Here is a 23,380-nt window from a genome sequence, read left to right on the forward strand (position 1 = left end):
TTTTAAATCTGCCCAGGCATCGTCCTAATCCGGCCGCGCAGCTGTTAGCTTTAGCTTAGCACAGGCGTGTAGACTTGCCAGTTAGCCAGTGGTTCCCAAAAGTGATAAATAAACTCAAGAATTTTCTTCTGACAAAGCCCCGCTGCCAGACACCACGCAGCACCTGAAAACCCCCCAACTTCCACCAACACACCAGCATGACTGGGTTTCAGGTGCTGCGTGGTGTCTTTGTATCTGGCAGCGGTGCTTTGCTGGAATATAGTCCCACATCTATATCTGCCCCAGGTTAAGTTTATTTATCACTTTTGTAAACGACTGGCTAATTGGCAACAGTACATTACAGCGCCTATGCTACGCTAAAGCTAACAGCTGTGCTGCTGGATTAGAACAATGCCTGGACTGATTTCACTTATCCAACTCTGGGGAATATATTGAGTGACTAAAGTTCACATAGGGGTGGTGTATCCCTTTAGCCTGTGAACTGCTTTTTGTTATGATCTGTGTAGTTTGCAATTGGTACATAAAAATCTAGACACTGGTTGCAGAAAGTGCAATTTAACCACCTTAACCTAGTAACTGACATTACCAACCAACACACACTAATAAGAACACATGAGTCCAGTCCAAAAACAAAAAACAAACCAAAGGCAAAATACACTAAAGCCCCTGAAGCATGCCTACATAATTGCGCGTTGCCTAATTGCTCGAGGCTAGGCTGGCTTGAGGCAATAATAAATTGCTTTGTCTTGTTTTAACACCACGTTGACACTGTTACCACTGCGGCGGGCTTGTTTTACACTGTAGTAATGTGGTATAATGAGGGAATATATAAGCTATAATTTTATGACAGTGACATGAACGGGCATCTCTAACAACGACAAGGGGGGAGAAAAAAAAACTTGTTATAATGAGAAGCTGCTGATATTTTTTTGTCGTAGTGGCAGCAATACACTGTGTTGACTAATAAACAATTCACAAGAGTTTATATGTCTGTGTGGAATAATAATAATAATAAAAAAAGAGCAGTGAGTGCCAATAAAAACCGTATCAGTGTGGGTTTGTGAAACCAAAAACTTTGGCTGAAAGACACTAAAATGAATCACTATGAGCAAGTCCTCCTCCAGAACATCGATTAGTTTTTCTAGATTTTACTGTACATGTATGATATGCTAAAAGTTTCTTATGCAAAACACGCAAGTTGTCTTTGCGTGTCCCTTCCCCCCGTAGAATGATGCAGCATTTTCGCCCGTTGTCTTTGACGTAAGCTCCAGCTACCTGGCGTCAAGGCGGGCTCTTTCCACAGTATAAAGTTGTTTTGCTGCCTGTTTGCTATGATGGATAAGGGTCTGTGCTCCGTTGTTTGCCGTCTGCCTTACTTTTTTTTTTTTTTTTTCCAAGCCACTCTGGACACATTAGTCTGCTTCATGTCCAGGCATTGGGGCTGTTTTTTTTTGTTTTTTTGTTTTTTTTTTTGTGCGGCATCACATCACCGGTTATGTCTCAGCACAGTGGCCCCTGTCTGCCCCAGCGCCTCTCCGCCAAGTGATACATAACATAAAAAATATATATATCTCCGGCAAGCCCGATATAGCTCGCTTTGGTTACACCGTGTCAGACCATAGTGCTCCGATGCGTTTCTCACCGTGGGATGTTCAGGCGACGACCCACACGGTTTCTTAGAGATGCCTTTGAGCAGAGCCGAATTGAGACCTGTGCAGACACCGCAGTCACCCCGAGAAGACACGTGGGAGGAGGGCACCATTTAAAGGCGTTGAGCTTTCACTCCTTGTGTGGATTTTGTGAAACACAGAACTTGCTGCTATCCCTTGGTTGCATCAGCTCTACTTAGGTTCAAACTTGGGCCTAGGTATTACATTGCATTGCACAGATTTACACAGTGTTAATGTAACACGGGTTGCACCACACAACCCATTGCAGTCGTTGCAGTTAAGGGTGTGTTTCTGTGTCAGTAGCATAATTCATAGACAAATATAGGGTTTGATAGCTAAGTTCTGTTCCATGTAATGTGATACGAGGAGGGAGTATGAAATAAGGTTGACATAGGAAACCTAGACTTTGATAGAAGGATGTTTAATAGTGGTGTGAAGTAGACTGTTGGCGCGGAACTACCAAGCAACGTCGGCTTTGATTTCTTATGTACATGCACGATCCTAGATTTGCACTACTAAAACTATGCCACGGAGACCTACTCTCGCCACCCCATGAATTCTTCAGTACATTGCTACGTTTCAGTCTGTATTCAGTGACACAGAATTAAGAACAGTCTTAATTCATTCAAACACTCATTCCGCAGTGTTTTAATGAGGCCGCTGTACTTTAATGCCACGTTAATCATATGTTAATCTGAGACTGACACCTTGTTCAGTGTCTGCGTGGTGAAAGCCAATCAGCGCTGCCTCAAGTGTTCCTGGTTTTCTCCTCTTTTTTTTTTTTTTTTTGAGAGTGTGTTTAAATATATCACTTTAAAACATAAAGGAACAGAATTCATTACACCTTCCTATATCTACAATATCTGGTCTTCTAAGAGAAACATGCTTCTAATGCAGATGCATGTTCACACTTGCTGCATTTCCATTACCCCTAGAAATGCGCAAAACTTTAATATCCCAATAAAAAACTGCTAATGGAAACGTCTACATTTCTAAAAACCTCTCGAATATCGCTGAAACATTTTTATGGTCTAATGAGGTGGTTTTTCAGACTATTAAAAGTATAAAAGTGTATCGCAAAAGTGCAGTGGAAACACTTTTTTGCACCGACGAGATGAGAATTTACGAGAATCACGGCTCATTTGTAAAACACCTTGCACTGGAAACAGGTACAACTGTACTTTATCAAGTTTATCAGACATATCACTTTTATTTTGCAAAAGACTGGTAAGAGAACTGCAGCTACTGAGACATGTGCAAATAAATGGGCTCATGCACCGTGGTTCAGACCACTGACTTTATTTAAAGATGGACGAAGCTTCCGTAACAACGGGTTTAGGAGGAAAAGGATCCCTCATGAGTGGTTTTGAAGCTCAGTGTGGTGGCACGGCAGTCGCCATCTTGGAAATGCCTGATTCCGACGACCACATCTGGAGATATGCGTGAATTTAAGGAACTAATACAACTTCAGTGGATGTGTTAGTAGATGATACGGAGGTCTGCAAAGATTGACTACGTTGAGAACCAGCTTTAAGCGGCCATTTAGCCCCTTGATTGACGCTAGGTGCATTTCAATTACAGTTTTTCGCAAAATAAAAATTTTAAATTTTTTGAAGAAAAAAAAATCTGGTATTTTGATGATTGCTTTTTGTACGTGTCTCCATTGAAAGGTGTTTTGTGAATGACCTGTAACTCTAGTAAAGTCTCGTCTCGTGATATCCCATGTTCTCTTAAATTCTCATCATGCGAGACTTCACTTTGATGAAATGGACTTCCAATGAACTGGTCACATGCGTCATGTGAAGTGACGCCGGTGACGGGGAGATGCGGAAAAAGTGTTTCTATTGCACTTTTGTTATATCGACACATCTGAAAAACCACGTCATTAGAGCGTTAAAGCGTTTTAGCGACATTTGAGTTTTTTTGCAATGTAGACGATCCATTACCAGTTTATTTTCTTTTTTGCGATATTTGGGTTTTGCGCATTTACAGGGGTAATGCAAATCCACAAATATCCAACTCAGGTTGGAGTTGTAGGTTGCGGTGGAGTTTTTTATCGGGACTAGCGGGCTCACATTATAAATTCCTTGACAGATTCGTGCATACGGTACTTTCACACCGAGACATCAAGTGTACGCGCAAATAAACACACAGAGCCAGTTTGAGACATATGATTACATGCGTGCGTGGTTCAAACACTGGCAGCAATGCAGGCAAACCACCTGCAGCCCACACAGACTCCCCTCGGCTGGCTCTCTAGCTCATATACACACACAAACTCGGTCTGGAAATAGATTGCTTAGCGGCGTACTTTGATACAACTTCAGACGACGACTGCTGTTCTCCTTTTCTTGAATAAAATTACAATGAGTAATTCCCTTTTGTTAGGCTCTTGTGTTTTTGGTTTCACATTCTTCTTGGCCATTTATGTATGTTATCTTTGGCACGGCAGGGTACACGGCGTACTTTGTTCTGCAGAAGAAGAAGAAGAAAAAAATATCGACTGCTCGGGCTTTCAGTGTCATGTGATTTATAACTGCACCCGCCTAACTGCACCAAACAATTGACCTCCGGACCCCGAGCCATAGTACCTTCAAAACAGCCCCGCTCTGTCTCAGATAGCCACTGAAAAAAGGGTTTAATCTGCACTGCCGTTGTCAGGCCTCATTCATCTGATGTGCTTTTTGCGCCATTACTGAACGACGCACCTGCACGGGCAGAATCGGGAAAACAACCGCGGCGCCTTTGTGTTCCTCTCAACACGTAGATTCTCAAAGCCAGATTTGTGTTGGTGCGGTCGGTTCACTTTATCAAAAAAATGGACTCTAAACATCGCAGTTGGATCTTTTTAAACCATTTTTTTCTCTTTCTGTAGCCTTTCCTCAATATGACTTATCAAGGTGATCTGGTTTGTTGATCATGGCAGCATTGGGTAATTAAGTCAATTTAGCTCAGTTTAATGAGGTGCGTCTCCTTTTGTTTCATCTTCTGGTTCCTCTTTACAGTTTGATGTCCCGTTTTCTGTTCAGATTTCATCATTCTGCCTTGTTTTAATATGAATGTTTCATCTCTCTTTCGCCGTGCATCTCTCTCTCCCTCCCTCCCTCCCTCCCTCCCCGCGCTTCTTCTTTTGATTAGCACTCGCTTCCTCCCTTTTTATCTTATGCCGTGTTTATCTTTAACATCTTTCCGTTTTTCATCTCCCGTCTTTTTTTTTTCCTCCTCCCCCCCTCCCCCTTCATTTTAGCTACCGTTATTATGATGGATGTGTTATTGTAGAATGGCACTGGTAAGATGCAACATTTCTCAGTAGAGGGTGTAGAGTAGAATTGATATTGTGTTTGATGTGTTTTTCCCTCCTAACCCCATAATGGAGACAGCGGCTGCCACTGCCCTGTGATTCATGGATTGCAACATGACTTTTGCACTATTGGGACTCTGAATACCAAACCGGCTTCTGAATACGCAGCATTTGTAACATAATATTGAACATTTCTGCGTGTGAATGCCGTGTCAGAGTAGATCCTCCCAGGTGCAAGACAAGAAGCTTCAAATGAGACGTGCTAATCGCGCAACGTAAAAGATACAAATGTCTCCAAAACCTTTGCTCCTGCTGATGTCTCAGACGCTTTGAGGCGATTAGCATTTTAAGCATACCTTTAGTTAAATAATTAACACCCTGCTGGGCTGATTGCGGCTCCTCTTCTTCCCAGGAATGGCCCATGAAACGACTTTATGCAGATTTAAAACAGGCTGAATTGACCAATTGCTGTCTCATACATAAATGATCTGTGACATAATTCGCGGCGAATGGCACCTCCGCAGATTAAGCCATTTGGAGAGAAATAGGTAATTTGACGAGCCGGTCTGAAGTAGTCCGCGGCTTTAAAATGGCTCGTTTTTTGGCGTTTCTTCTGCACAATTAGCACGATAAATCAGTCGGGGCATTCTGCTGCAGACCTCGGGAGCGGGTGGCACGTCTGTAGTGCAGGGCAGAGCCATTCAGCCGGATCTTTTGTGACGAGCACAGTCGAACTTAAGGGGATGGTTGGGTTTCTTTGAAGCGGGGGTGCGTGAGGCTCTTATCCACGGTCGTCGTGAAACCTATAGAAGACGGCGGTTGGATAGAAACCGAGCAAACCGAGCAAATGTTCAGGGCCAGGAGCGAAATGTACTTTAACCACAGAAAACAATCAATATCAGTCAAAGTGTATACGCTATATTTAAAATATTACCATAGCTACACGTTGTTATCTGCATCCATCCACAGACAAGAACCTCACGCAACCCCACATCAAACAAACTAATCTATCCCTTCACCTACTCGAATTACAGAGATGCTATATTTGACTTTCTACAGTTGAACATAATGATGCCGAGACCGTGAGAGAATCATTAAGTGTTATTGTATCGTTAGCTCTCAGGCAGCGACCCCGCAACGTAAAACTCAACTCAGATGCAACCCCGCCTCATTTGTAAGTGAGCCGTTATCCTTTTCAGCGACAGTCTCAAAAGCTGTTGCCTTGAGGCCCCCGGCGCACAGCCCTCGAAATCATCTTCAAATTTTCATCTGATAACTCCGGAGGAAGATAAGCCGCGTGTGCCGATATGAGCCGTAGCCCTCTTCATATCCTGTCCTCCCCGATGCATTTCTCATGACCTCCCGCGTCTCCGTCAGCGGCCGATCCTTTGAAGGAAACTGGAACTAGTTAGAGGACAATATTTAGTTCTTTCCGTGCCCACTGCTTGCGTTTCTGTGTCCAATCTGAGGGCAATCGCCTTGATGAAGTACCGCTCCCACCAGGTCATTAAGACAGCCCTGGGAAAATTATGTTTAATGGTTGCCCGGGTGAATTCATAAATCATTTATTTTGCCGCACACCTGGCCCATTTATAACAGCTTAAATGCGAAGGTCTGCCAGCATTTATGAGGAGAGCTAGATACTTCTGTGAGCCCAGATAATTATGGCTAGCATCTGCGAATCCCTAACAACTCTATTCCCAAAATATCTGGATGTCTGGTCTACGTGTTTGTATGTGGATGCTGTGAGTGTAGCCCTGTAATCTTCTACCAAAGTAAACCATCTTCCCTCTTTGTTTGTTGTTTCCCCCCCTCATGTCTAAATTTGGACATTGTGTTTATGTTGATACACATTTTGGATTTACACCTCTTACACCTTGTGTGATTTGATTTATTTCTGCCTGCTTTCTTTTTCCTTTCTTTCTTTTCTTTTTTTTTTATGTTTCGTTCTTTTCATCTGCTCAGCTATCAGGATTATGAGCCCGAGATCAAGTAAGACAAAATTGGAAGGGGTCTTTTTCCATAATGTCATCTTTCATTTACTACTCCATATGAGAGAATCAGCGCCCAAATCCATCTGGCTGCCTTTCTGACTCATTAACGTGATTTATAGTGGAGCACTCAGTCATGTTGACGGCCACATTAGCCTCAGCGCACACACTCCTCTGGTCTTAGATATACATAGCCTACGGATGTCACAAGCAGGATTAGTGTTAAATGACACCTGTAACTTCACAGTGCACTGTATGGAAATATTAGTACTGTAAAGGAGACACACCACTAACTTTTTTACACTTTTTATCAGTATCCAGTCTGGATATAAAATACATAAGTCACAGTGTGAATTAAAGTGATGAGATAGTTGTGACTTTTACATTTGCAATGTGACGATCACTGACATTGAACAAACCAACAAAAACTATGAGCAAATCTTAAAAACAAAAGTAAATAAATAAAATATTCAAATGATATGTGCATTGTGAGTAAGAGAAACAATTTGCTAAAACCGACTGACTGTTCAATAGATAAATTGCAAAATAAAGCGCTAAGAAATATGTAATACATGCTTAAAATAACTGGATAAAACTGAATGTTAGCTTAAAGTAAGTGTTCAGTAAATTCAGTAGTTAAAATAAGTGGCTAAAATTGACAAATAAATTGTTAGAAGCTTGATAGCTGAAGAAATTTGCTAAAAAATGCTCATAGCTAAGGAAACAATCACTACATGGTTGAACATACTAGCAATAAATAATGAGTGCACAGTATAAATAGCTTATATTAATGGATTAAATGGTCAAAATATCTACAAGTAATGAATGAATAGCTGGTGCAGTAGGATAATGAATGCATTGCTAGCAAAACGTAATCATTGAGTGGTTGAAGTAATTTCCTTAAAGTACTGGATAAACAGTAGGAACAGTTTAAATTTATAGCTCAATGGTCGATGTAGCTAGCTAGGTAGCTAAAAATAGCGGTTAGCTACATGGTTAGAGACAATTTTGTTCAAAGTGTTTGCTTGTAAGCAATACATTGTTGAGTATAACTTGCTAAAAGCGATGAATAAACCATAGAAAATAGCTGTGAATTATGGATAAATGGAGTTAGACAAAGCGTATAGCTACGTGGTTAAAGCCAGTTTGTTAAAAATGTTTTCTTACTAGTTAGAAGTAAGCAGTAAATAATTAAAAATAACTAGATCAAGGATGGATAAATAGTTGATGAAGCTAACTAAAAAGTTGTGTTTTTGAGGCAGTGTGTTAAAAATGTTCTGTAGCTCGCTAAAAGTGAACAGTAAATAGTTGAAATAATTAGCTTAAAGCAACGGATAAAATGTAGAAATCCCTAAAACAGAAAGCAAAAAAAAATATAGTTGAAATTTGCTTAAATTAATGATAACCGATTGACGATTACAAAATAATGGGCAAATGGTTGATATCGTAAGCCAAAGTTAGTAAACATATGGTTGGAAACTATATGATTAAAGTAATTTATAGCTAGCAAAACGTTTTTAAAATTTTTAAAATGCTTGGTTAACTGGTAAATACCTCAAATTAATAAGTGGTTAATATAGTGAGCTTAAAGTAGTGGATGTATTTTTTAAACAGCAGGTTAAATATTATATGAAGAGCGGATTGTTTACTAGATAAATAAATAATATTTCCAGGTACGTATCGGCAGCATCCAAGAATGTTTCCATTAGAAAAAGTTTTTTGTTTCTGCAGTAAGTCAGAGAACAGTCACTCATGGGTAACCTGGTCATGCACGAAGATAAATGAGGTTGAACGAGTGCGTACATAATAGTAACAGCTCTTCTCATTTGCATTAGATCAACATGGAGCTAGACTCCTGATATAACCAAGGACTGATGCACAAGAGCAGCGTTCCGACATTATTTTAGACTGTCTGATGCTGTTTGCACAATATTCAATCACCTGATTATTCCACGGTGGATAATTGAGCTTCGACGATGTGTGCCATTTAAGAGGGGAGACGTAGCTGCCTCCCTGAGACGCTTGTGTGAATGGATTTGCTCCACTGAGAGGGAGGAAGGGTCTTGTGCATCTCTCCTCGTACTTGTTGGCCGTTGTGGACGACAGATTCAGACGAGAATCAGATATTAATCTCGACCTCGCCTCGCCCACTCCGGCGCACCAAAATACCAAGAGGGTGCAGGTGAAGAAAAAACAAAAGCCACTTCTTTTGAAGATAGAGCCCCTCATTTTTAATAGACTGTGTTCTCCCGGGTATTTATCTCTTATACACGTTTTGCTTGAATGAAAACTTACGCATACTTGATAGAATACCTGAATAGAATCCAGCATGAAAAATACTTTATTTGTAAGTCTCCCATATACACAGATGAGTACATATTTAAATCTGCTTTTTCATCATCATCTAAGGCTTATCAAAAGATTTGCCATTCAGCACAAGTTTCCTTTCCGTGTTCATTTGTTTTGCTCATTTCCTCCCTCTCATACAGTAGAATGAACTTTATTTTTAATTTAAGTGATGCCTTAAATTTGTCCCTTTTTCATATTTTTACACCCTTAGTAAGTTGGTATATTTGACAACTGGTCCAAACTAGTCATTGAATCCACCCAGCACGCAGCACCTTTTGTCAAATGGTTTGTATGTATCTTCACAGGTCGTGGGTGATTGGGGCCATCGCCTTGCTGTGCCTGCTGGGCCTGACCTGGGCCTTCGGCCTGATGTACGTCAATGAGAGCACGGTGGTCATGGCCTACCTCTTCACCATCTTCAACTCCCTTCAGGGGATGTTCATCTTCATCTTCCACTGTGTGCTGCAGAAGAAGGTACAGATCTGTTCTTAGGGCAGCGTCACATCAGGTGACTGCGCGTATAACGGAGGTCCTTTTCTATTTTGAACATACCAAGAAAGGTGTGAGATGTCAGTTTGTATGCGCTGTACTTGTATGGGTTTTTATTTTCATGCAGGTGCGCAAGGAGTACGGGAAATGTCTGCGCACCCACTGCTGCAGTGGCAAAAGTGTGGACAGCTCCATCGGCTCTGGGAAGGGCACCGCCTCCCGCGCTCCAGGACGTTACTCCACAGGGTCACAGGTTGAAGGACTTTTTTTTTTTTTTTTGGACTTTATTTTATTTATTTATTTATTTTTTTACCAACCGAATTGACTTATTCATTTATTTCTTACCACTGAACGTTATGCACGCGCACGCTTTCCAACTGCACAGTGTCTAGAGGCAGGACTTGAACCTAGGTGATAGACAGATTAACTCCACCGAGAAGAAAAGATGCGACTTTTAATAATGACTTTGTTGAGTGTGCGTGACAGATTTCAAAGACGTACAGCATATGTTTGGATACGATAGTAAAAAAAAAAAAAAAAAATGGAGCAGGTCTTGGCTGAACATTTGTACAGTGACAGTGACGGAAACCAAACGCTGGCTCCAGCTTGGTAATTTCTTCAAGCTAAAAAAAAAAACAAAAAAAACCCTATCTGACTGCCAAACTATGTGAATTCTGCAAGTGTCTGCTTGTAAAGTCAATTGTTAATGGATTCCTCCCACACTGACATGGAGTATAGGATGAATTGGCATGATACGCCGTAATTGAACATCATATTCATATTCCAAAGAGTGTGATTTCCTTCCAGTGTTCAATTATAAATAGTCCTTAGAGTAAAGCATGCAGTGGCAACCCACGGTACAAGCTGGATTCTGCATAGAGATCAAAGCGTTTAATTATACACAGTGCTTCAACAAGATGGCTGTAACCTCGTGCTCTGTTGCTTTATGCGAGCGAGATAGAAATGGAAACACTCAGAAAGATGTGGTTGTTTATTGCTAACTCTGAGCCTTCTAAATGAATGCGTAATCAGCAAAGTACATTCTCGCCCGTCGGCTACGACGGCTGGTTCAAGTTTTTATCCCCCCCCCCCCCCCCCGAACAAAAAAAAAAAACAAAAAAAACAAACAGCCGCGTCATTTTCAACCCATCTGTGTCCTCGGTTTCCGGGGACAGCGCGATGTACAATGTGCTGATGAGGTCGGCAGAAAACGTCGCCGTTAAAATATACGAGCTGCGGAAGTCGATTCATGACACGAAAAAATGCCTTTAGCTTTTATGAATTAAAAAAAAAAAAAATACATAAACGACAACAATAATAAAAAAAAACAAAAAACATGTCCTCGGTCTAAATGCCACCCCGCAAATGGAGAATTTCGTGAAGAGATTAGACGAGGCGTCTTGACAATCGCTCCAATTTTAGTCGACGGTGATGGCAGTGACTTAATTAAGACGAAACCTGCATGAGGCGTTGAAGGAACGCGGAGAAAAGCAGTCCTGAAAGCGCCACTTCATTCACAGCTCTCCTGTCATTCCAGACGTTGCACATTTGCATATCGCTGGTGATATCTAGCTTTTTTTACGACGGCGTAAAGATGATTTCTGAATGCGGTGTCGGGGGGCTCAGAACCAGCCTTCCCTAATGGGGACCGGTTTTATGAATCCGGCCCATTGTTTTCACCAGCTATGATAATCCTGCTTTCACAACTAATGGCTGAAGTAGCAAGGGCCGTGAGTGACCAGACAGGTTGTAATGAGAGAAAAATGATACATTACTCTATTAATTTGCTGGTAATAAGTGCGTCTGCAAACTTACTAATATCCTCCATTGCACAAGAAACTGACCCAAGTACAGTTAAGTCATCAAAATGAACGAGCGCTATTTAATTAAAGGATTGCAGATGACCCCATCGATTAGGCAGATTTATGGGGCTAAGGCCCTGTAACAAGCGTCCGGTCGGGGATCCCCCAGGGAGCTGTACACGGAACCTTGACATTGTTGTTGATCCGGTAGTCGAGGGGGCGAAGCAATGAAGAGGCACAGGCTGCAATAAAAGCAGGGCAGATAAAACAGGTGGGGCTGTTAAACTGAGATGATGAGTGGATAACTGGAGGTCCGACAGATAAATCCAGAGGAAATCAATGGGTAATTTCCTCCAGATAAGCCTTGCTTAAACCCGGGTGATGCGGCACTCCTGTTTCAACCATTAGCTCGGTCAACATTTAACGCGCTATTTTCTTCTCAGGCGTGTCAAACCTTGGATGTTTGGATGTGAGAAACCCTTCCAAGCCAAGCCTTTCTTACACACGATATATTCATGCCCTTAGCTTGTGCAACAGCCCATGGGACTCTCTTGTAATTAACCAGGATGAACTGTTTTGAATTGAGCCTTTGCAGCTCAAGAACCTGATTCAGAAAGCTTGACTGATGACATTATTATTGACCGCACCTATCCCGGCACTCATCTTTAATTGGAGGCCATCCCCACGCGGCCAGCACATCCCATGGTTCAAAAGATTCAAAAGACGACAGTCGGAGGCTTTGCTGTGCTCAACGCGCTTCAAATGTGACAATGATGCCGCTCATTTCTGTACCGCCGACAGGGAATACTCACTCGTGTTCTGGCCTGTGTCCTTGTCTCCGCAGAGCCGCATCCGTCGAATGTGGAACGACACGGTCCGAAAGCAGTCCGAGTCCTCCTTCATGACCGGCGACATCAACAGCTCGGCGTCACTCAACAGAGGTACTTGGCGCTGCGGCAGATGCTGTGTTTTCTGGAATGAGGGGTCGATTGTCAGGCCTTCACCCCAGACTGTATGACTCCCGCAAAAGTGTTTTTTTTTTTTTTTTCAAATTGCTGTTATAATTGCTTCCCTCTCAATGTGAAACGGGGCCTCTTTAGAATTAAAAGCGCTCCTTTGGAAACGCACTTTTAGCCACAAACCCCGTCGCAACAAATAACACCCAAGGCAAATCAGTCATTCCGCAACCTCGGATGCTCCAAATAATTAAAATCTCCAAGAAAAACATGCCTTCTTTCCTCCCATTCAGCCTTTAATTATCGCCGAGCGCTGGAGTGACTTTTGGAATCTGAGAAATGAGATGCATTGAGGCCGCTGTAGGTAGCGGTAGCATTTTTTTTCTCTTGGACGACAGAAAATGCGGCGGCACAGATTGAAACGACAAAACCCTTAATGTTACAGAAAATTACATTTGAAGTATTTTATTTTAAAGTGCAAACAGGATGTAGGTACACGGACCAGTACGCTGTATTAGGTGTTAACGACGTGACAGAAGCACTAACTTAAATGACCCATTCAGTTAAAACGTAAATAGCGGTATGAACGTTTATCCTTGCGGCTGTAAAACCCTCGAAACAGAAACTGGGCATCGTCTCAGGGAAAGTGCTGAATACCAAACCGAAGATCAATCCACTAGAAATGAAACACATTAATAAAAAGGATTTTCCCTAAACGCGATTTGACAGGGTGCAGGCTGCGAATGGAGTTCACTTCGGAGTCTCTCAGGTTGTACCAGAAAATAGACACCGCACCACATCTGACGTCAAGGAGCAAACACTCGCTGGCATCCCTCCCTAACACTCCCCGCAGTCATCACATCTCTTGATGGAGGGCTCGGGTTCCTCACCGCTCGCTCTCTAAATTCACTCTGGGTGCCTGCTCGCATAGACGCTAATGCATAGTTACAATGATGGATTAATGTTCGACACAGCGAGGAAGTGTCATGATCTCAATAATTAGGCACTCAGCTTAGCGCCATCAACAGACGCCGCTTTTATCAACCCGCGAAGGAGCTAAACTGGGGCTGGGAGGTGGAGCCGCAGGTCGGGAGTTGGAGAAAAGGCCTACACGGATCTTCCATAAACACAAAAGGCTAGATATCGAAATAATGAATGCACTTTTTTTTTTTTTTATACACCCTTGGCTTCTTACCAGGCTGGGTCTGCTCGAGAAAACACTCAACATGAGCTGAAAAGCGCGCTTGCGAAGTACGTTCTGCCTTCACCAGCATCATAGGGAACAGATGCAAATTATATTGCACTTAGCCCCGGCTGCTCCCGTGTTGTTACGAAGGAATTATATGTTGAGGATGCGTATATATATATATATTTCTTGCTGATTTGTCATTTTCCTTCTCCGCGGCGGGGCTCCTTCCCCTCCTCCCGCACGCCAGCTCCGCAGCTGACACTCTCGCCGCGATCTCCTCGAGTCGCGCAATCATCTCGACAGCGTTGCGTGTTCAATTTGTCCCGGCATTCAGGATTATTGCCGCACAATCAGTGTGATTTTTTGGAAATTGTCCAATTGAAACAGAGACACAATAAGTGTGGGGGGGAGGGGGATCTGTCACCGCCGGGAAAAAAATTCAAAAGGGGCTGATGTTTACGGAACACACTGTAATTAGGGCGAGCGGCAACAAGAAATTACAGTTTTTTTTAAATCAAAACAACATTCGGTTTCCCGGGCAAAATTATAACATGCCTAATTAATACTAACACAAACTGTGAATAATGCTGAAAGACGAGGCCAAATCAGTAGCAGTGTGATACTTTTAAAACTCCATTAAAAGGTGGTTCACAACGTGGGAAGCACAATTAAAACGCCCTCTAAAAAGTATATGAACAACTTTTTTCAAAACATTTATGGAGTCAGGATGTAACGTGAAATCCTTTCTGCATTGGTGTGACAGATTCAGAGCATTAGAAAACAACAGCACAGTCTGCGGGACTAATTGCTCCGCGCTCGTTCCTTTAGATAAAAGATGTTAACCTGCTCTGGCACGGAAGCGTGCGTCGCACTCACAAGTCTTGAATTTGGCTTCTTTAAAAAATAATAGCGTCATATCGCGTTGACAGGAGGGAAAAACATTTTGTAAACAGGAAGTGAACGCGACCCACAAATATTTTCCAGCGTCCTTGATAGATTCCGCGTAATGTATTCAAACACTCGCAAATAAATCATTTTTATCATCAGCGGAGGCAAAACAAACATTGGAGAATATGCAGCGTTCACGTTTAAGACACCTCAAACCTGCAGCTAATCACCGGGGCTCCGAATCCGGAGGCTGCTTCTTTTATTTATTTTTTAATTTTTTTAACTGTGGTAGTATGTGGATGGGAAACTGATGAGTCACTCGGGCGAGATCCTGGCAGCAAGTATCTGAACGCGAGCGTCGCATAAATAGAAAATGAGCCTCTGTTCTGTTGTGAAGGAGGCGAGGCTGAGGCAAAGTAATGACCGTCTTGACTAAAGAGAGGACACACCACTTCATTCAGAGGTTATTCCTGCAACGCCGCGAAAGAGAATGAGCAAATGTTGAACTTTGCTCTTCGGAGAACAGGAAATGTTATACCACTTCAGCTCATAAGATTGGCAGGAGGAATAATAATAGCGGAGCAATTGGCCGTTAGTGAGGTCCTTTCCTGCCGTTGCTGCACAGGCCCCTCGTATTGTCTTTACTTTTACACAACGTAGTAGTGTACTGTTGTGAAGCAAACTAAAAACCCTTAGTTTATTTAAAACAAAAAGGAAAAAGGAAGACAGAAGCTGGCCTGTCATATTTGTGGCGTCCAGTTTGTTACCTTAAATGGCAACTTTTCCTGGTGAACTAGCTTACAATGCTAATGCTAGCTAAAAGTGTGGTTAAAATGCTACCTTTGTCAAAAGTAGTGACTTTTCCAAACTCTACTATTAAGATGTTGATATAACACTATAACCAGGCTTATTTTCTATCATGTCCTTATAATTCTTAGTTTATTTCTTTTTAAAACAGCAGTTAAAAACACCCTGACCCTGTGATACCTAGCTAAAATGACTTCATCTGACGGAGCTAGCTCACCAAGCAAATGTTAGCTTGTTGGGTTGGTAAAAATGTGGTTAAACTGTTATCTTTAACCTTACTAAGCTCATGTACTAGTGTCTTGCCAGTAAAAAAAACAAAACTGTTGCTTTGAGTTCTGCTAGGGCTAGCTTGCTAAGCTAATGTTAGCTTCACAAATTTGTTGGAAAGTAAAATGTATTTTTTTAGGTTATTTCTACACAACCCCAGATAAATCTCCTCAAATCAAATACAAATAATAAAGAACTGAACTTCAACATAATTTGAAATTAGAAAACCTGTGCAATTCACAACTATACCGTGAACAGGGTATATTTTTTTTAACATATTCTTACTTATTTGTAAAAATTATAAGAACAAAACACCTTATTCGTGAAACTGTTGGAGAAAAAGTAGGATTTTCTTTTCTTTTTTGACTAATCATTGTATTCTGTCCTTCTTGGGTCTAGAAATGTGACGATGTATGTGTTCTGTTGGCCATGTCGACGCTTCTTTGTAATTCTTTATGTCTGTTATAATGTGTACGCTGCCTGAATGTGGAGCACACACACAAAAAAAAAACAAAAAAAAAACAGGGGGCTCAACACTAATAGCCGGCATTAGCAATACAATTAACATACTTTCCATCGGTCCCATTAGCCATGTCAGTTTCATGTAGCAAAACCTCCCACATTAATGATCATGTGATCATTTGGATGTTAATGGCTGTCATTGCTCAGCTGCATCTGCCCAACTGATATGTATGTTCTCTCTCTTTCTCTCTATATCTCAATTTATCTACCCACCCACCTTCTCTCTGTCTCTATGCTCTTGTTCTACTCTGTTGTTTTTTTTCTGTCTCTGTCTCTTTCTGGCTGCTCCAGGGGCTATGGCTAACCATCTTATACCTAATGCACTCCTACGTCCTCATGGCACTAACAATCCCTATAATACATTGCTTGGGGAATCGGCAGTCTATAACAACCCTCTGGGCATGTACAACACACAAGGTGTGCTAGCTTATTTTCATTCTTTAACATTGTGGCTGGGGCAGTGTTCTTTTTCTCTCTTTTTGTTTCATATCTGGCCCTAAAGAGGCTATTAGGTGGCACATAGTAGTTCCCCGAACATGGAGTAGATTGGAGAGTTGAAAGTAATGGACTTGCACTGAGCTGAAATGCCAGCGCCGACCCTTGAGAGTTTTTACGGGGCTTTAATTTAAAAAAAAAAAAAGAAAGAAAGAAAAGAATCACTGCTCTAGTATGTCTTTGTGTAAGCTTTGAACAAACGATACCTTTGTCTCAAAAATCCTACAGGTTTGTTTTGCTGTGTTTTTGCTTTTTTTTTGTTTTTATTTTGTTTTTTTTTGTCATTGGAGATGCATCTCGGCTTCCGTCCGCAACGCGCAATTCAGTTTGGCCAACGTGCGATTTATTAAAAATGAGTAAATTCCTTGAAATTAAGAAGAACGTTTGCCCACGTGGAGCACGGATGCATCTCCAGTCATTTTTTTTAAATGTGCTCTGATGTTGTTGGTGAAGCTCGTTTGCCGTGTCCTCTGTCTCTTTGTCTTCAGTTGTAGCATCTCTTTACTTTTGCTGCTGCGCTGTTATTTTGCGGCGCACGTCACTGAAACCGAAACAGTTATTTTAAGGCGTTTATGTTTCACAGCAGAGCGTAATCTCTCACAGTCTCTCAGTGAAACTCTGCAAAAACTAAAGCACATAATTTATTTAAATAAATTCTCTTTTAAATATTCAATATGTGGGTTTCAAGTAAAATTTTATCTGCGTTTTCGTGACACAATTTTCCGATACATTAGCTATGACCCCATTACAGTTATTAGGTCTGAGTATTGGAAACTATTTTAGATCAACTTTGCGTGCTGTCTACTTTATTCAGGGTCCGTCCTGACTATTGGAATTATATTCTAATTATTTTCCGCGGAGCTCATTTTATTCCAGCTCTGAGCAGTCAATAAGAGATGGCTGTAAGTTTGTGAGTCTGTAAAACTGGGAAACTTGTGTAAAACTGAGATAAAAAAAAAAAAAAGGAGAAATAGAAAAAAATCACCCACAGAGCTTTGATCTGCGGATAATTTATGTATGCAATAGAAGCACTCGCATCCGAGCTCGTGATGGGGGCCTATAATTTACTTACATGGCCGTAGATGAAAAAGAAATATGTGTAAGAATGAAAATGCTAATGCATCCCAAGATTTATCTGTGCATTTGATGCTCAAGTACCTTCGCCACGTTCCCCCCCCCCCACCCTCCCTGAGGATCTCGCCAAAGTAAAAATATTTGTTAACTGATGTGCCGGGGTTCTTTTCTGCGGGTGTTGCAGGATTTGCATGGTGACATAAAAACATTCCAGAAACTTTTTTTTTCCTGATGCGTCATCAGCATACTGTATGTGCACATTTCTCTTTCTACCTGTCACTGTTATGCTTATGGTGTTTTCTTCTTTCCTTCCCCTCATGCTGTCCCTAAAAGAGCCCTACAGAGAGACAAGTATGGGAGTCAAACTAAACATTGCTTATCAAATGTAATTGACTTTGGCTTTACTTTCTTTTCACTTGATGCTGACGAAGGCTTTATTGAAAACAATGTCATTCCTTTTGGCAGTAATATATATATATATATATATATTTTTTTTTTGTGACAGGCTCCTCGCTATGAGAGGAGTATTTGATGTAACAAAGAAAAAAAAGAAAAAGACATTTGACTCTTTTTCACGTCGGTCCATTGATATCACGCTCTGAATAAGCACATCCAATTACAGCCACCTCAACATCTCATAAAGGCACGTCAATATGAATTGATCTGTAATCTTTTCGAGGCGCACTGCCTTTTGTTATTTTATGACATTTCTTTACCATTGACTCTGATCAAAGACGCTTCTTGAAGGTCTGAGAAACGCGTCTTGTCAAATTTTGAAGAGGTCAGGCCGTCTTTGCTCATTTAACAAGCTGGATGGCCTTGTCCGAGGAAGTGCGAATTATCATCAAATATTTGCTTTGATGCTGATGGCGTGGATTTGATAAGATGTGAGAGCTACACGCTCGTGCAACAGAGAGAGAACAGGAAGTCCTCCTTCCTTCCACTGAAACATTTGAACTTTCAATTCATAGTTAGGGAGTTCTGTTCACGTGGATATTTCAATTGTTCTGTCCATTGTTACACTGTTATATTGCGATGCTCACATGGGACAATATGGTTGGGGTCTAGACTTCCGGCTGGTGCTTTGGCTTGTGTTTCACTTCAAGAGTAAATTGCATGGCTTGGATTTTTTCTTTATTTGTGTCTGTGATTGTACGTGTCTTGTGCCGTGCCGTGTTGTGTTGTTTTGTGTCGCACATGTATCGGTGTTTTCATCACTGCCACGGACTGATCAGTCACATTTAATGTTGATTAAATGAAAGAAAAGTGTTGTTTTTTCTGTGGTAACAAGGTAAGTGTGTGTGAGTTTCAGACTGTGTCGCTCTGATCTAAATAATGTAGGGTTTTTTTGTGTCCGAGTGCACTTGATAAAACTGCGAGGGTGAGGAATAAATGGGCTGCAGTATTTGATGGCAGCTAAATGTCTGACATTTAGCTGCGGCAACCGCGTCCGCCATTCTCGCTCACTCACTCTACCTCCCACCCCCCAACCCGTGTTTGTCATTCCAGAGGGAATCCTGAACAATGCCCGGGATACAAGTGTCATGGATACTCTACCACTGAATGGTAACCATGGCAACAGTTACAGCATCGCCAGCGCCGAGTACATGAGTGACTGCGTCCAGATCATTGATCGGGGCTACAACCACAAGGAGACCACCCTGGAAAAGAAGATCCTGAAAGAGCTCACGTCCAACTACATCCCCTCCTACCTCAACAACTCCCACGAGCGCTCCAACGAGCAGAACCGGAACCTCATGAACAAGCTGGTCAACAACGTTAGCAACGGCGGCAAGGACAGCGGCTACGGGATGGGCCTCGGGGTGGGGATCGGCATGAACGTGGCGCTGAGCCTGGACGACCACTCCACCTTCGGCCCGCACCACGACGAGGGCCTCGGCCTGGAGCTGATACGCGAGGAGTCGAACGCCCCGCTGCTGCCGCAGCGGCCGCCCCCGTCCCTGCCGGCGGTGGACAACCTCCACAACCACCTCCACCAGTCGGCGCCGCCGCCGCCCCTCCCGCTGCCCCACCACCCGTTCTCGTCCGCCACCGCGTCGTCCTCGTCCCGGAGGAGGATCCCCCAGGAGAACAGCGAGAGCTTCTTCCCCCTGCTCACCAACGAGCACACGGGGGACGAGGGCTCGTCGCCCGGCCACAACCACCAGAGAGACTCGCTCTACACCAGCATGCCCATGCTGCCCGGCCTCCCCGACGTGTCCGCGGAGCCCGCCGACGGCTCCAAGGAAGGCGGGGACGCCAAGAGCCAGGACGCCAGCTCGGACGACGTCTATTACAAAAGCATGCCGAACCTGGGCTCCCGGAACCACCTCCACCAGCTGCACTCCTACTACCAGCTGGGGCGGGGCAGCAGCGATGGCTTCATCGTGCCCCCCAACAGAGAGGATCTATCTCCGGAGGAAGCCCACCCGGAGCCTTCGCACCTGGTCACCAGCCTATAGGCCCAAACACCCAGCCACCCGGTACCCCTCCCATTCCCACAGCCCCCCCCCCCCCTCTTCCCCCGTGTCCCTTTGTTCCATCAGTCGTTGGCAGTGGTAGCCTTTCTTTTTATTCTGTGTCCCGGAGACTGAGGCCGAGCGAACGAACTGCACTCTCGCCCGTTAGCTGACCACGAACAGGATAATGACTGCGACGAACGAGGGGGGGGGGGGAGGCTGATATGTGACTGTACTCGCTTAGACATTACAGGATGTTGATGTTGTGTCCCTCCCTCCCTTCCTCCCCCGAACCCCGCGCGGTTTGGCGCGTTTTGTCTCATCGTGAAAAGAGACGATTGCTCACACAGGATTTTTAGGTCTCAGAGATATAGCCCCGACAGTCGGAAAAGGAACTGCGTTAGCCCCGAAAAGTCTAAACCGTAGACTTCACCCGAATAAATGGAGGAGAGGGGAGGGGAGGGGGGATTTAAAAAGAAAAAAAAAGGACTATTTTATTATACTTCTGTATCTATATTGACTTTTTGAGAAATTTTCTTCCTCTTTGGTGAGTTGCAGCACATTTTGTTTGCTGGAGTGTCCCTTCAATGAAAAAAAAAGAAAAAAAAAGAAACAAAAAAACACACACACACACATTTTGAACAATGAACATAAAGGAATTATTGATCGTATGCTTTCAAGCATAGCTGTTCTTGTTTTCCTTTCATTTTACTGTAATAACAGTTGTTAAAAGAGGGAGAAAAAAACTAATAAGAGAATTATGAGATATTTCTATGTAACTGTACAGATAACTAGCATTGCACATAATAGTATGCTTTTTTTTTTCCTTTGCTTTTTTTTTCGTTCTGAGCAAACACTTTGTCTCTGTAAAATGTAGTGATTAGGAGCAATTTTAGTTCTGTTGTGCTGGCCTCTCTGGGCTCCTGGTACAAGTCTGTTTTTTTTTCTTTTTTTTCTTTTTTGGTTTTCCTCTTTTATCACGTTCCACGATCATCTGGATAGGAGCAAAATAACACACACACAAAAAAAAGAAAAAACACCACAAGAACACACGTGTCGTGCAGGCATATTTGTGAGACGCGCTCAGCCGTTGTTTTATTTTCCGGTTTGATTTCCGTTTCCGTTCCATTCCCTTTTTTCCTCCGTTTTACTGTGGAGATGGCGGATGCTCGGATCCGCAGATCGTCAAGGAGACAGGAATCGGTCCAAGCTAATCATGAGCTGTCCCTCGGAGGGGTTTATAGTGCGTTCTGCATCTACATTGGCATTCGGAAAAACACTTGTGCTTCTCAGAGAGAGAACTTCAACCTTGATGAGCACTAGGCACTTGTACAAAAAAGAAAAAAAAGAACGATGGCTGGTTTACTTATTAAAGAAAGAGCTTTTGGAGTGAGAGAACTGGAAGTGTTTTTCTTTTCCTCCTTTCGAGGAGAAAATATATTTATTTATTTGTTGAATAACCAGTAATAAAACTGAGGGCGGAAGGACGTTTAGTGGCACAAATAAGTTTATATTATTGGCTATGATTATGGCTTCTTATTTATTCCTTTTTGTATTGGTTTCCGAGTTGAATGACCTCATAACTAATATTTGTTGTAACAGTGAAACTTGTTTGCCAACAAATAAATTACTGATTAAGATTTATCACATAGCTACGACAAAAGTTCTGGTGTTTTGTCTGGGTCTTGGAACACTTTTATATGGATTACAGCTAAGGACCTCCAAATACTGAACGATCAGTGCTGTTTTTTTTTTCTCTGTTCGTTTGTTTGTTGTTTTTTTTGTTTTTTTTTTTAATTATCAGTTTATATCCCTCATTAGCCCCCTATCCATCTTAGTGCCAAATAAATTTTGGCCCAGCAACAGTGGATGTGCTCTGTATGCTCTGGTCTGCTTTACAATAGAAGCAGTGATTTCATAAGCTGTAATAAATATTTCAATATCATCGCTGGTGTAACCAATGAATTCTTTACAGATGTAGTGTGTACACTGTGAGTTTGATACGCTACGCAGGAGTCACAGGAGTCAACGGGACCATTCATCTCCTCAAGAGGCATGAAGAGAGGTAAGCGTGCTGCCTTATACAGTAACTGTAACTATGCTGTTGAACCTGAAATACAGTGGTAAAATACACCGATCAGCCACAACATTTAAAACCCACTGACAGGAGGAAGTAAATAACATTGAGCACCGTGCAACAATATAATGTTCTGCTGGGAAACTGTTGACCTGACATTCTCGTGGAGATCAGATGTGGTTATGTTAGACCACACCTTGATGACAGCAGCCACCCCCAAGGTGATGACCTGGCCTCCGAATTCACTAGATCGAGAACAACATTCTGTTTCCAGACACCACAGGACACGCTCAGAAGACCCATGTCCCTTCTCTGATGAGCCACAACTGTTTTAGAAGCACAAGGGAGACCCACACAATATTAGTCATAATGTCATGCCTGGTTGATGTACATAACAATAAAGACATTCTTTAACAAAGAGTGTATCTTTTGAGAAAGCTTACATTTACTTGTTTATATGTTTTTACATATGTCTTGCACTATACTGTGTGTTATCTGGCCCAATGTTTTACAAAAAAAATAATTTGTCTGTATTCTTAAAGTTTTGAAGTTTGTAATTTCCTGGAAAACAGCTGAAAGAAAACTGATGAGTCATCCTGCACCAAGGGGCGCGTGCTAATAAGCCCTCCAATCGGATGCTCGGTTCTAATGCCCCTCTATCAGCCTGCGTCTCTTCCTCACCGGCAGCGCTGCCAGCTCCAGGGCAAGTAGCAACCTCCAGGTCTGAGCGGAAGTGCAAAAAATTGCAGTTCATCGAGTGGCCACTCGAGGCCGGTTCCAAAAGGGAGCAAATCCCCATAGACTCCCATGTTAAAAAGCCCGACTTTACAGCGTTATTAAACATGTTTACAGCCTGGTACAAAAAAAAACGATTTTGGTCTCTGTAGTTCATTTCACTATTCTGTATGACAACTGTATGGAGGGTGATTTTTTTCTCGAACTCATTGGTTTATTTTTTATTAAGGTTTAAAATTCGGCATAATTAAGGAAGTTCCTGCTTTGCATGACGGCGGTAGCCTGAGCTAAGAGGTAGCAGAGAGTTGG

General features: G+C 42.5%; 1 protein-coding gene and 1 long non-coding RNA gene across 14 annotated transcripts in view; one reads left to right on the forward strand and one right to left on the reverse strand.

Moving 5' to 3' along the window:
• The window catches only part of LOC125005875 (adhesion G protein-coupled receptor L3-like), a 220,666-nt gene extending 198,462 nt beyond the window's left edge, over positions 1–22,204 (forward strand). For 4 of the 13 annotated variants that reach the window (XM_047581608.1, XM_047581540.1, XM_047581514.1 and 1 more), the window contains 6 exons: positions 9,617–9,785; positions 9,928–10,053; positions 12,447–12,543; positions 16,523–16,648; positions 18,134–18,151; positions 19,310–22,204. In XM_047581608.1, the coding sequence (XP_047437564.1) occupies positions 9,617–9,785; positions 9,928–10,053; positions 12,447–12,543; positions 16,523–16,648; positions 18,134–18,151; positions 19,310–20,262 (1,489 nt within the window). In that variant the 3' untranslated portion in view covers positions 20,263–22,204. Of the gene's footprint in view, positions 1–9,616; positions 9,786–9,927; positions 10,054–12,446; positions 12,544–16,522; positions 16,649–18,133; positions 18,186–19,309 lie in introns of all 13 variants that reach the window. The other 9 variants (XM_047581591.1, XM_047581559.1, XM_047581583.1 and 6 more) reach the window with 5 other exon arrangements.
• Positions 10,316–12,528, reverse strand: LOC125005946. Its single transcript, XR_007112510.1, has 2 exons — positions 12,415–12,528; positions 10,316–11,844 (listed from the first exon to the last, which is right to left on the reverse strand). It is a non-coding gene; the product is annotated as an uncharacterized LOC125005946 (long non-coding RNA).
• Positions 22,205–23,380: the final 1,176 nt, after the last annotated feature.

Source organism: Mugil cephalus, chromosome 1, assembly GCF_022458985.1.
Source record: "Mugil cephalus isolate CIBA_MC_2020 chromosome 1, CIBA_Mcephalus_1.1, whole genome shotgun sequence".
NCBI lineage: Eukaryota > Metazoa > Chordata > Actinopteri > Mugiliformes > Mugilidae > Mugil > Mugil cephalus.